Source organism: Galeopterus variegatus, unplaced genomic scaffold (assembly GCF_000696425.1).
Source record: "Galeopterus variegatus unplaced genomic scaffold, G_variegatus-3.0.2 Scaffold2185, whole genome shotgun sequence".
NCBI lineage: Eukaryota > Metazoa > Chordata > Mammalia > Dermoptera > Cynocephalidae > Galeopterus > Galeopterus variegatus.
The window spans coordinates 69,664-84,298 of record NW_007728296.1 but is presented as its reverse complement, the minus strand read 5'-3'; the positions used below and the strand labels follow the sequence as shown (position 1 = coordinate 84,298).

The following is a 14,635-nucleotide window of genomic DNA, read 5'->3' as shown; positions in this document are numbered from 1 at the left end:
TAAATGAGAAAATGTCCAAAAATATTAACTGTCAATACCATCAAATAGATATAAACTTATGTTTATACACAATAGGAATTTTCTTTTTAATATCACTAATCATCAGGGAAATGCAAATTAGAACCATAATGAGAATGTTGTTACCTGTTCGAATGGCTATTATCAAAAAGGTGAAAGATAACAAGTGTTGGCCAGGATGTGGAGAAAAGGGAATCTTTGCACACCATTGGCAGAAATGTAAATTTGTACAGCCATTATGGGAAACAGTATGGAGGTTCCTCAAAAATTAGAAATAGGAACTACCATATGATACAGCAATCCCACTACTAGGTCTATACCTAAAGAAAATGAGATCAGTATGTTGAAGAGATATCTGCACTCCCATGTTCATTGCAACCTTATGAGTATTCACAATACGCGAAATACAGAACCAACTTAAGTGTCCATCAACATATGAATGGATTAAAAATGTGGTATATATGCACAATAGAATACTATTCAGCCTTTAAAAAGAGGGAAATTATGTCATTTGCAACAACATGATTGAACCTGGAGCACATTATGTTCAGTGAAATAAACCAGGCACAGAGAGACAACACATGATCTCACTTATATGTAGAATCTAAAAACATTGAACTCATAGAAGCAGAGAGTGGAATGGTGGTTACCAGGGGTTAAGGGTAGGGGTCAGTGGGATTGGTGAGATGTTGGTCAAAGGATACAAAATTTCGGTTAGATAGGAGAAGTAAATTCAAGAGACCTATTGTACAAAGTGGTGACTATAGTTAATTACAATACATTGTATTCTTGAAAATCACTAAGGTAGTAGATTTCAAGTGTTCTCACCACAAAAAAAGTAAATAGGTGAGGTAATGAATCTGTTAATTAGCTCTATTTAGCCACTTCACAACATATAATATTTCAAACCATTATATACAATTTTTGTGAATTAAAAATTAATAATAAAATAAAATGAATTAATCCAACAAGAAAAATATAGGAACTTTACCTAATGGAATATTGTGTTCAAGTACCTATATACATGACACGTCCAAATGACCAAAAATAATGAAATTTCATGAAATTTAAACACAATGTACTTTTTGATAATGCAGAAGCCACTTCTCAATGTTACAATTTCCAGAGACATCATTATCAACATCAGTCTGTTACCACCCCGTCCTGTTCACTAACAATGATGATAGTAACAGCTAATGTTATTAAGCATCCACAAAGATCTTCTGGTCACGTTACATTCACGTGCTTATTTAACACTCAAAACAGACTTATCGTTTAGGTACCATTACTATCTCCATTTTACAAATAAGGAAGAAGAAATTAGGAGATTTTCCCAAGGTCACACAGATAGGAATTGAGAACACCCAAGAGTTTGCATGGCTATACACATAGGCAGTTACCTTTATTTAAGACATTTTATTGAGAAATAATTCATGTACCATACAATTCACCTAATTAAAATTTATAATTCAATGGTTTTTTTTGTTTTGTTTTGGAGTTTTTTTGTGACCGGTAAGGGGATCGCAACCCTTGGCTTGGTGTCGCCTGCACCGCGCTCAGCCAGTGAGCACACCGGCCATCCCTATATAGGATCTGAACCCGCATGTATGTTTTTAATATATTCACAGATATGTGCAACCAACACCTCAATTTTAGAGCATTTCATCACTTCAAGAAGAAAGCTCATACCCTTTTAGCTATCACTCCTAATTCTACCCCAACCCCCGCCCCAGCCCCTACCCTCCAGCCCTAAGCAACCACTAATCTTTCTGTCTCTGTAGATTTTCCTATTCTGTACTTTCATTTAAGTGAAATCATTACTATGTAGTTTTGTGTGACTGGTTTCTTTCACTTAGCATGTCTTCAAGGCTCATTCATTTTGTAGCATGTATAAGTATTTCATTTCTTTTTGTGGCTGAATAATTTTCCATTGTATGGATATACCATACTTTATCCATCTGTCCATTGATGGACATTTGGGTTATTTCCACCTTTTGACTATTATAAATAATGCCTCTATAAACATTTGTGTACACGTTTCTGTGTGGAGATGTATATGTTGGTTTTATTTTTCTCTTAGATATATACCTGGGAGTGGAATTGAGGGGTCATGTGGTAACATTACGGTTACTCATTTGAGGAGCTGCCACACTATTTTCTAAAGTGGCTAGCCATTTTAAGTTTTCACCAGCAGTGTATGAGGGTTACGATTTCTCCACACTCTCACCAACACTTATCATTTTTATTATACTCCAGTGAATGACTACCCTATTTAAAGTTTGATTTGCATTTCCCTAATAACTAGTAATGTCAAACATCTTTTCATGTGCTCTTGGCCGTTTCTATATCTTCTTTGGAGAAAGGACTGTTCACATCATTTTCTCAGTTTTCAATTGGGTCATTTGTCTTTTTACCATTGAGTTGTAAGAGTTCTTTGTATATTTGAGATACAAATTCTTTATCAAATATATGATTTGCAAATATGGTCTCGCATTCTGTAGGTTGTATTTTTATTTTCTTGATGATATCCTTCGAAGCACTAAATTTTAAAATTGGTAAGATCCAATTTTTTTCTTGTGTTACTTGTACCTTTGGTGTCATATCTAAGAATCCTTTGCCACATCCAAAGTCTTGAAGATTCACCCCTACGTCTTCTTCTAAGAGAGTTATAGCTTTTGCTCTTATGTTTAGTTCTTTGACCCACTCCGAGTTAATTTCTGTAAAGAGTACTGGGCAAGGATCCGACTTCATTCTTTTGCATGTGGCTATCCAGTTTTCCAAACACCATTTGTAGAAAAGACAATTATTTCCCCCTTGAATGGTGCTGGCATCCTTTGTCAAAAATCACTTGATCATAGATGCGTGGGTTTATTTGGGGCACTCATAGATGCGTGGGTTTATTTGGGGCACTCAGTTCCACTCCACTGGTGTAGATGTCTGTCCTTGTGCTCATACCACACTGTCTTGACTACTGTTACTTTGTAGTAAGTTTTGAAATAGGAAAGGGTAATTCCCCTTATTTCTTTCTTCTTTTCCAAGATTGTTTTGGGGAAGGTTATCTTTTTAACTCCCTGCTATCATGTTATTCAATTTCCTCTTCTTTCTTCCTCATAAAAGTAAAGTGCCAAAAGTATTTTCATTATTTGAACTTTTTGATTGGTCAAATTTGAGGGTAAAATTAAAGAGAACAAAATACTAAATATAATTGGAATTTTTCCTGTTAGCTTCCCCAATTAAATACTTTGGGGCTTTCTTCATCCACAATCATCTTCCTCTTGTTAGATATATAAAATAAATGTTTGACTTTCCTACTATAACACAATTATATATTTTTATTCTATTTCTTTTTTTTTTTTTCCTTTTTGTCTTTTTTCATGTCCGGCAACGGATCGCAACCCTCAGTGTTGTGCCGGTACCGGACCGGGACCGGCCACGGGATCGCAACCCTCGGTGCTGCGCCCGCACCTCGCTCAGCCAGTGAGCAGGAACCGGTCTGTATGTGGGATCCGAACCCTCGGCGGGAGCACCGCCGCACTCTCAAGCGGCGCACTGTAGCAGTGCGCCACCAGGCCGGCCCTTATTCTATTTCTGAATGCTCTGTAAACATATTTATTCATCTGTGTAGCTTAGGCTCCAGATTTCTAAGTGGCAAAGACCAAGTGTATGCAGTGTTCTCTGTTTAGCATCAAACAGCAAACCCTGGATAATTTTTATATGTTGTTAATAGTGAGCATGCGAAGTTTCCTTATAAGAAAATCATGTGATAATGAAAAGTAAATGATTAAATATGAACCTTTTTCTCTTTTGAGGAAAAATAGAAGAAAATTCAGCTTATTGATTAAAGTAAGAATGGCACCGTAAGCTGGAATTCTTGTGTTCCAATGATGAACAGTGCTTTTTCCAGGATATTAGGGGTACCAAACATGCACACAATTTGGAATATGGATTCTGCACCTCATTGTGCTAGTAATCAACTGTGTGTGCCTTGCAAGTCCCTTTACTTTCTGAGACTCAATTTATCATCTCTAGGTAGGGATGGGAGGGGAGGAATGGATGACCTCTAAGATCCATCCTGGTTGTAAATCTCTATAATCCTATTGGATATAATCTACTGTAATACATTATATTCATTATATGTAATATAGATAATCTATTATAGATAATCAATTATGTAATATATATAATCATTATATAAAATCTATTAGGGCTGCTGAAAAGTCACCACAGAGGAAATGACCTAACCCTGAATTACTGACTAGAAATTTGCTCATTTAACAGCTATTACACACACCTATGATGTCATTCACTCTTTAAAACTGTGATAACGTTGCGATGCTTTTCCCAGTGGTAAATCATCCCCCTTTAAATAGACGCATAATAACTTGCCATTAGAAAACAAGTGACTTGTTAATAAAAAGAAAAAGAAATAATAATTTTAATTTAAAAAATGAAAGAAACTTACCTGGGCACCACCTGCACTTCCCCAAACGGTGAAGTTTTGGAAGACAGTGGGGCCAGAGGCATTATTCCAAGGTGGCTGAAATTTAGGATATACAAAGAGACCACACCTAGAAAGTCAAACAAAGGATAAAATTAAGCCAATTTCTATGTTTCTAACATTCCACTTTTTCTCAGTGGAAAATACTAAAGTAAAAATAATGAATAAGGAGAATGGAGAAAAATAAGAACTGTGACCCTCCTTTCTGACCTTTGCTGTCCATCCCTTAGCCTTACCCTCTGTGACCTGCTCCTGAATAGCAGCAAAATGCAGACTGTCATCATCCCCTACTATCCTATCAGCCCTGCCTCCCCCGCCTCCAGGTTCATCCTCTTCCTAGGAGTCTGGACACCTTTGGCCCTTGAGGTCACACTCTCTGCTATTCTATCAGCCCCTCTAAATTTACCCTTTCTTAGAGAGTGGACAACAGCACCTGTAATACCTTCAACTTCTGTTCTTCTACCTGAAATGCCCCACCATTGCTGTCCTCTGGATATGTTCTTCCCTCACATTCCAGGACTGACAAGAGCTGCTGGATAGAAACTTATGAACAAAGGATAATTTCATTGCACATGCACTAATTGCAGCGTCAGCTGGCACTTCAACATTACTTAGCAATTGTTCATCATCCCTACTCCACTGTTCTTATCATTTTCCATCATAGCATTGTTACTGATACTACTTCTATCATAACTATTTACAGCTAATAATTACTGAGTTCCTACCATATCACTGGTGTTCTCCATGGTGCATTATATAAATCATCTCAAATTTCACACCAAACTTTCAATGTAGATGTGTCACCATTTTACAAATTAGGGATCTGACTCTATTTTTTTTTTAAAAAAAAAAAAAGAAAAAAAGGAATTTACTAGGAGTAGAGTCCAGATTTGAATCAGGGCCTGATTGACTCTGGAGTCAGCATTTTTCCCCATCTCACCTTGCCTCCCTATGTCCTGCTCTTAGCAGATGACTTTGCCCTTATTTACCAAGAACTTTGAACAAGTTTCTTCTCATCTCAGTGGGCAGGTCACAAGCAAATAGCCTCCTCTCCAAGGCTCAACTCTCCTCTCAGCTCCTGGGCCTGGTCCTGCCAGCCTGCCAGGGCTATGCATTACCAGTTGCTCTCAATCTCTTGCAAGTTTAATTGTTTTCTCTATTGAATTCTCTCCACCCACAAAAGGTGCACTCTGTACTGCCACGTTCTCAAGTGACTCCTTTCTCTTTCCTTCATCACCAAACTTTTATGATCCAAAATGCTTACACAGTTATTCACAATAGCCCAGACATGGAGGCAGCCTAGACATCCATTTATAGATAAACAGATGGGGACAATATGATGTAGACTTACAATGTAATATTATTCAGCCTTTAAAAAAGGAGAAAATCTTGCTATTTGTAGCAATGTGGATGAACCTGGAGGACACTGTGCTGGGTGAGGTAAGCCAGACACAGAAGAACAAATACTAAATAATAGCATTTATATGAGAAATCCGAAATATTCAAATTCATAGAAACAGAGAATAAGATGGTGGTTGCCAGTGGCTGGGGGAGGAGAAAACAGGGAGGTATGAACCAAAGAATACAAAGTCTCAGTTACACATGATGAATAAGTTCTAGAGATCTACCATACAGCAAAGTGCCTGTAGTTAACAGTACTATACTGTACACTTAAAAATTTTACTGAGAGGTTAGATCTTATGTCAAGTGTACTTACCACAATAATAGTAATAAACAGGGCTGGAGGAAAACTTTTAGAGGTGATGGATATGTTTGTGGCATAGATGGTTTCATGGGTGTATCCTTATCCCCAAATTTATCAAATTGTATACATGAAATATGTACAGCTTTTTGTATGTCAATCATACCTCAATAAAGTGGTTTTAAAAACATACTTACACAAGAGCATCATCAAATCTCAAATAAATGCCAAAAGTTATGCCCTCTTTGTAAGCAGTCTACAAAAGAAAATGCTAAATCATGAGCCTTACACCCAAAATCTAGATGAATTTCCCCAAAGTTACCTTGTACAAGAATGTGCAATGTTCCGAGTGAAGGAGAGAAGTGGAGCTTGTGAAGCTTGGCTGGTCACAAGATGGAAAAAGTAGCCATAACCAGCAGCACACACTCTGTTCCCCTGCAAAAATTAAGATTAGTTAGGACATAGTTATTCCACACATGGTAAGGATGCTGGAGAGAAAGACTCTTACTTGTATTCTGTCTGTGTTTTTAATCACTTCCTGTCAAGATATATTGAAACTGTTATGGACTCGCATTCTTTTTTTTCCCCCTCAGAATCAAAAATGCTCTAATCACCTTTTTGCAGGTAGCTCCACTAGACTATTGCCCTTCTCCATAACTGGTATCTCATTTTAAAGTCTCCTTTTAAGTTTCCACAGTGGGAAGTTTACTTGTGACATCTAATCTAAGCCTCTTCTCTTTGGTATATTGGAGAATATTCAGTGGCTCTCCAAAGCAAAGGCACACCCTGAAGCTAAGGCTACCCAAAGTGTTCTCTCCAATCCTTTGAACAAATCAATGATTTGGCTGAGCTGAACGTCACATGAATGGATAGCCATGCCTGAGTTCTGAGACATAGTGGCTGAATTCAAATATAACTCAAATCTCCTCAAGGTACTCTTGTCCTAATTAGACTATTAAATCACCTTAATATTTCTTTATAGGACTTACTATCTATGTCTTTTATATGTTCACAAGACTTGAGCCTAAGCCTTGTGCTACATGGAATAAGGGAGTCTTAGAGGCTCCCACATGGTTCGACCCTGATCACCCAAGTTTTTAACACAGGCTGGATGGTATGAGACAAAGAAGGCCTGGGGTTTTCTCCTTAAAAGTAATTCAGTCCCAGAAACACACACTACAGGACTTGGAGAGCTCATCCCAAACAGTGGCATCAGCGCACAGATAAGAGAATGGGGAGCAGAGAGGATTGTGACACTGTGCCACCCAAAAAGGCATTAAATACCTTTCTTTAAAAAGCAAAACTTCATCCTGGTGTTCTAGGCAGACTAGAGCTAATAATATTATATTGTATATTTCTTTCTTTTTAATTGAAACATAATTGATTATACATATGTGTAGGGTACAGAGTTGACTATCACCATATTATATTGTATATTTCTAAATAGTTAGATAAAAGGATCTTGACTGTAATCACCACAAAGAAAAGATAAATGTTCAGATTTTGGATATGTTATCTACCCTAAGTGAATCATTGTACAATATATGCATGTATTGAGACAACACACTGTACCCCATAAATACATCTGAATCAATTTCAAGTTTAAAAAAAAAAGAAAAGAAAAGAAAAACCACTTTAGTGTAACAGTTGCTTCCATACAGGGCTCAGTGGGGATTACACTGTGAGCGTCTTCCTAGAACAGTTTATTAAGCTTTGTGGACATCCAGGGCAGAATGGCCAGATTTAGCAAATAAAAACACAGAACACCGAGTAAAATTTAAATTTCAAATTAAAAAAAAATTTTTTTTTTAGTATAAGTATGTTCCAATTACTCTATGGGACATTCTTAGATTGAAAACTTATATGCTGTATGTCTGAAATTTATGTTTAACCAGGTATGCTATATTTTACCTGCCAATACTAATCTGGAGATATATAAGAACAGATTTCTAGGCCCTAGCACCAGATACTCTGATTTGTAGGTAGTGGTATGATGATGAAGGGATGAGGGACAGTATTCTGTACTCTTGAGTATCTAAGAGCACATTAGATGCTCTGAGAGCTCTACTACAGGTGCTCTTCTGCCCTCATTTTGAAAACTACTTCCCTAGAGGTGACTGAGGTAGTAATACTGTACTATCTAGTTACCAAAGGTGTGAGAAGATGTTCAAAGAGGATAGAGACACAAGAAAGGCTCCATTTCCTGGTGATTTTGCCATGGGTTGCTTTGGGAACCCACTGTAAATGGAAGTCACTACTGAAAACTGAAGGACAGAGACCCAGAAAATCAAGGCGGGAAGCTTTTACTAGATCCCCAGCAAAAAGCTTATCCAGCTCAGTGAAAGTTATATTTGTGTTGATTTTTTTTCCTTTTCCTTAGAAGTATTTAATCTTTTTTAAGTTATGACCAAGTATAACAATAATATTCATAATGAAGATTTATAAGGAAGCTACTACAGTCCAAGTACCACCTTCTAAAGTCTCATCTATTTTCACAAAAATTCTGAGTTATGTATTATTATCACAATCTCACAGCAAAGAAACTAAAGCCCAGAGATGCTGAGTAACTTTCCCAAAGTCACAGAGCAAATAGTTGTCAGAGCCATTCCATCCAAGTCCAAGCCTGTAAATGTCAGATACTGTAGTCTTGGGGAGAAGAGTAGAGGCAGGACCCAGAGGCAGGAAGCTAAACAACAAGGGTGTAAGTGAAGAAACATAAACAGTAGAGTTCAAAGCAAAGTTCTGTCACCAGGTCAAGGGCAGAACAGGCGTTTGCTGTGGCCTCCCCAGTAGTGGACACACATATTGAACATTTTTGCAGAAGTCAATGTATCATGGATACCCAAGCAATAGAAATCCCAGAGAGAAATTAACTGTCCAAGTAAGCTGGCTCCTTGAGTTGTGCATCTGTAGTCACCAGATAAAATGAGTTAAACCTTCAGGCACCAGATAAGCTGGTGGAGAAGAGTGGGGTAGTTTTTGATATTGCTACATAAGTATAGATTTTCCCAAAATTGAAGAGCATTTTTCAGATTAGATTTAACTAAGGAGTTGATCTTTTTACAGAAAAAATCCAGAGACTCTAAAATCCCTTCCAAACTCACCACATGGAAATAAAACATACTCAGCTCAGAGTGCACAAACAGACACATGGGTAAGGACATGGAACATTTCCCAGTAATAAGCGTAAAGAAGACATGACATTTTGAAGAGTACATTTAAGGAAGATAAGTGTTGTGAAATTCTAGCATTATAGGGATCGAGTGTTGTGGAGGCTCAGACATAAAGTTAATGAAGACTGGCTACTGTCTCATATACCACATGTTACTCAGCCAAAGTGACTTTTGGATATCATTGAATATTGAGTTAAACTACTATTAAAGATGCTAATATGACTTCAGGAAATCAGGTCCATGGATAAGACTTCAATGATCTTGGGGTAGCCTAGGCTAGAGCAAAAGTTGTCAACCAGGGATAATTTTGTTCCCCAAGAAACATTTGAAAAAAATCTCTGGAGACTGTTCTGATTCCCACAACTTGGAGGGTGGAGGAGAATGCTCCTGGTATTCACTGGGTAGAGAGCAGGGATTCTGCTATACACAGGACAGCCCCTCACAGCAAGGAATAATCTAGCCCCAAAAGTCAATACTACCATTGAGATATCCTGGTCTATAGTCTACACTGGAACCAAGTGTTATTAAAAATAGTTCATACCTACTTTCTAGTATCCCATCTCCAAATTTTGATGGAAAAACTAACCTAAGTCTGAAATATGGTTAATTACAATAAGAATACTCTAATAGTCTTTATTAGGAGGATGTTTACAGCTTTTCAACAATCAAATCTAGCATTAGACATTCCACAAAAAAAAATAGAATTAAATCAGTTATCTCAATTCTTCTCTTGTGCTAGAAAACAATATATGGCTCATAGTTCTTGACGTCAGGAGGAAGCACTGTCTCCAAGTTGACAAATACAAGTGCCTAATATATCTCTTCAGCCCTCATAGACTCACAAAGAAATACCATAGCTATTGTTCTCAGTCATGATTACACAACTGCTATGGTCTGGATGTCCCCTTAGAAACTCATGTTGAAATTTAATTGCTATTGTGACAGTATTAAGAGGTGGGACCTTTAAGAGGTGATTAGAGGTGAGGACAGAGTGAATTAATGCCATTATCATGAAAGTGAGTTTGTTATCTTGGGAGTAGATTCCTAATAAAAAGATGTTTGGCCTCAATCTTGTCTCTGTCTTGTGCATTCACTTGCCCTTCCAACTTTCCATGGAATGACATAGCACAAAGGCCCTCTCCAAATGCTGGCACCATGCTCTTGGACTTCCCAGCCTCCAGAACCATAAGCCAAACAAATTTCCATTTATTGTAAATTATCCAGCCTGTTATATTCTGTTACAGCAGCACAAAATGGACAAGACAACAACTAAAACCTTTTCAGGGCAGTACAAGTACATATTTCCACCTTCCAAATAGCCTGCACTATATGGCTGTGACTCTACCACACTTACGACCCACAGGAAAGGCCATTGTTATATAAGAACCAACCAAGGGTCAAAGAAAAGGGTTTCTTAGACACCCACTTTTTCTTCAAGTATATAAACAATTAGAAATGTGCTCTAGAGGCTAAAAGTGATCATCTCATTTGTACACACATCTCTATTTTGTAACCAATGAAATGCTAGTTCATTACTGAGATACTACAAGGAGGGGACAGATTCCAACATTTCAAAAATATATTCCAAGGGCTACATTCTTATTCATCACCTTGCCAGCACAGGTGCTCAGAAAGCATGTACTTCAATGAATTAATGGATTTGTTGAATCATCTGTCTTGCTACCATTAGTATTTATGGAGCATACGAGTGATCACATAGAAACACTTTCCAAGTGCATTTACAGTTGGGCAGGAGATTGCAACTTTGGTCCTCTGTTAGCAAATAAGACTCACTTTTCTTATAATAGAAGCACTTGAACAGTCAGATCACATTGCTTCCCTGCCCTTTTTACTCTCAAGTCCAATTGGGTATGCTACAAATGATTTGCGAGGAAAAACTACATATTTATGCAGGCAGCCAGCGGCTTGCAGGGAAGGGTTTAAGGCAAGCAGGGAATTTTGTGTGGAAATCAATTCTTTGCAGAAGTCAATGTATTATGGACACGCAAGCAAGAGAAATTCCAGAGAGAAATTAACGGCCCAAGTAAGCCAGCTCCTTGAGGTGTACATCTATAGTTGCTTTTAAAAAAAAGTGAGTTAACCCTTCAGGCAGCTCTTAAATATGCATTACCTATTGAGTGCAGAGAGCTAGAGAACTGAAGTTGGGCCTTTAAACACAGAATTCCTTACAAAATTGATTCACAAACCAGAACAAATTCCCCTCAAATTAAATGGATATCTCCAAAGGGCTCTTCTTTAGGGTTTTTCCACAGACTGTTCTGAACAGGAATCTGGTCAGAAGAAATTTTCAATACCTACATAAACATGGGACACTCTGAAGCTCTGGAAGTGAGCAGGGCCTTGTTGCTTGAGAGCAAAGACTTCCCAGCTGAAGGGAATGGGAACAGGTTCACATAGGTTATGTCTCCTGGGAAGGTGGCACCTCTGGACAGATAATAAGGAACCTCTGTAAAAGGAGTCAAAGACTGAGCTGCTGGAGTTTTTGAGGGAGGAAAGTCTGGGCAAGGAGTGCTCTGAAGACCAACAGGGGATGCATGGAAGAACCACCACTGATCTGTTTTTGGAAAACATGGCAAAGGCCTATCTAAGAAGTGTACAGAAAAATACCCCTGAGACTCAAACAGGGAATCACGCATGAGTCCTCACTGGCAAGGCAGCACAATGCTCAGGTTCTGCTTCTCAGAGAAACTGCCTTGGACTTGGCTTGGCTGCAGCCTGGGCAGAGAGACACGCAGACCACCTGTGCAAATGAAACCTAAAAAGGAATATCACACTTGAAATTCCTTTGTATCATGCAGGGTTGAAGGTGAGTGAACTGTAAAGGTGGCTGATGGAAGCCAAGCTAAATTCTTTACGATGTGGCTAAGAGTTTGGTTCTAGGCCTCTGGGTCAGAGAAATTTGGGAATAATATAAAACCACAAACCATTGCACAGATTTAAGAATTTCTTCCCCTGCCTGCCTGCCAAGTCAGAGATTTCAAGGTCATACTCACGTATGTGGGGAGAGAAGTTTCAGGCTTTCAGGGCTGATTGCCCAGATCTAAGGATTAGGCCATCTTCTTCAAGTCTTTTTTTTTTTTTTTAATTTTATTTTATTTTGTCAATATACAATGTGGTTGATTATTGTAGCCAATTACCGAAACCTCCACCCCTCCTCCCTAAGTCTAAATAAAGGTTTTTGTTTAGTTAATAGTATCACACCAATGCCAATGTCCTGGCTTTGATACTTTTCCATGATTATAGTTATGGTCATGTTGTCACTGGAGGAAGCTAGGTGAAGGGCACACGGGAACACTCTGTTACATTTGTACAACTTCTTGTGGGTCTGAAATCATTTCAAAATTTGAAGTTTAAAGTAGCAAGAAAGAAAAATCCTAATTAATCATGGTAATACAGTGACACACAGGTCTGAGTATATTTCTTTAAGGGGTAACCCAACCCTGAACCATTCACATAACGGGATCTAAAAGCCACCACCCATGAAACAGTTCCTCGGAATAAAGAACTCTCTCTCTCTCAAATACCAGAACAATGTAGGGGGAAGGCAGATTTTTCTATTATACCTCTTTCCATCTCACTTCTTATACACATATGCACATACACGTACACACATATACACATATAGTTATTGCTGTGTCCTTCCTTTGTCCCTTTGGAATAAAGATATATTTATAAAACATATTTCTCAAACTAATCTGTGTATCATCCACACAGGACACACTCAATAAACACTAACTTACCACTTACTCAATGACTGAAATGATCTTCATTGGCCTGTTGGTCATGAGAGGCTCACAACATTTAGGTTTTTCCACATATGTCCAGTTATTACCTATGTCTTTAGGAATGACACATTCCAGACAAAAGAATACAAAAGACACAGCATAGAAAGCAAGTGGCACAGCAGAAAAAACTGGACTGGATTTTGAAAGATTTCACACTGACACATGAGTCCAAAAGGCTCTAAATGCTGCCATAGACTAAAGTTATTTTTCAGTCATCAAAATGATTTTGAAATCTTGGAATTATTCTTCACTTTCCTCTCTCCTCTTTCTTCCCCTCATTCTTTGGTTATTGAATTATACCCACATCCATTCATTCACTACATTCAGTAAATTTTTATTGAGCAAGCACTGGGTTTCAGACATTGGGCTAAGGCCTAAAAGCTAATAAGCTAATGAAAAGAGAACTACAGAATGCTGAGGTCATCAGACGAATATGTCAGGAATATACCTGACACAGAAGAATCTGTGTTACCGGCTTAACCTAAAACCTCATTCTCAAAACACATGCACTGTATTTTTTTCAATTTTGTAAACTGAATATAAGTGGAATAAGATAAATGAATAGAAACGGAAGACATCTGAGGGGAGTGAACAGTTGGTTGTGGACTCAATTTTTCTATTGCTGAGTGGGTATCGTTCTACAGGTCAGTCTGCAAGGGCTCCAATGACCCAGTAGCTTTTCCAACGCCCCTCTGGCTCTCTGCACCTATAGCCTGCTTGACTCTTCTTGCTGTTGGCCAGTGGCCAGGACACCTATCCAGGATACAATGCACTTACCAGTGAGGCAAAGACATTCCAGCTTCACCCAGAAAGATGAGCTGGGCAACCCCGGGGGTTTGCTTTCCTCCAAGCATGTCAATGTAGTCAAGAGTATGCTACCCTAAAAGTACACAAAACATGATTCCTTCTTTCTGGCACAGCTGTGCCACAAGTCCTGTAGCAGTCAACAAGTTAAATGCAGCGCCAGTTGTGCTAGGTCTAGAGTTTGGTGTCCTACAATTGATGCGGTTCTGCCTCCTTTCCTCACTGGCATATTAGCCACCCCCATTAGGCACCTAAAATGGTGTGTAAGTGTTGGGCTTGGAATAAACATAATTAAAAGTCTAAGGAGAGTTGAAGAGATAACCACGACTTTTATTAGGAGTTAGTTAGCTGAAGGCAATTAAAAACAGATGATCAGCGAGAAAGAAACTCACCCTCTGAGTTCCTCTGGAACTTGGCATAATTGCCATGACACAGAAGATGCTCTGAGGAATTTCCTGGAAGAGTGAGGCCCTTCGCCCCTTTCATGGATGATCCATGGGACATGGGATAGAATAATTGGAAAATGGGAAACTAATTGGCCTTCCACTGCTCCGATGCCATTCCTCACTCACAGATCTATGGTTAAACTATACCCCCCAAAATTAATTTAATGTTTAGATAGAAATTTACCAAG

General features: G+C 38.3%; 1 protein-coding gene across 1 annotated transcript in view; it reads right to left on the bottom strand.

The window, feature by feature from the left end:
- The window catches only part of LOC103597076 (fibrocystin-like), a gene marked incomplete at its 3' end in the record, with an annotated part of 308,904 nt that overhangs the window by 230,583 nt on the left and 63,686 nt on the right, over positions 1 to 14,635 (bottom strand). The window contains exons 9-10 of the mRNA XM_008580875.1: positions 6,541 to 6,653; positions 4,481 to 4,586 (exon numbers count right to left, since the gene is read on the bottom strand). Coding sequence (XP_008579097.1) covers positions 4,481 to 4,586; positions 6,541 to 6,653 — 219 coding nt within the window. The remainder of the gene's footprint in view (positions 1 to 4,480; positions 4,587 to 6,540; positions 6,654 to 14,635) is intronic.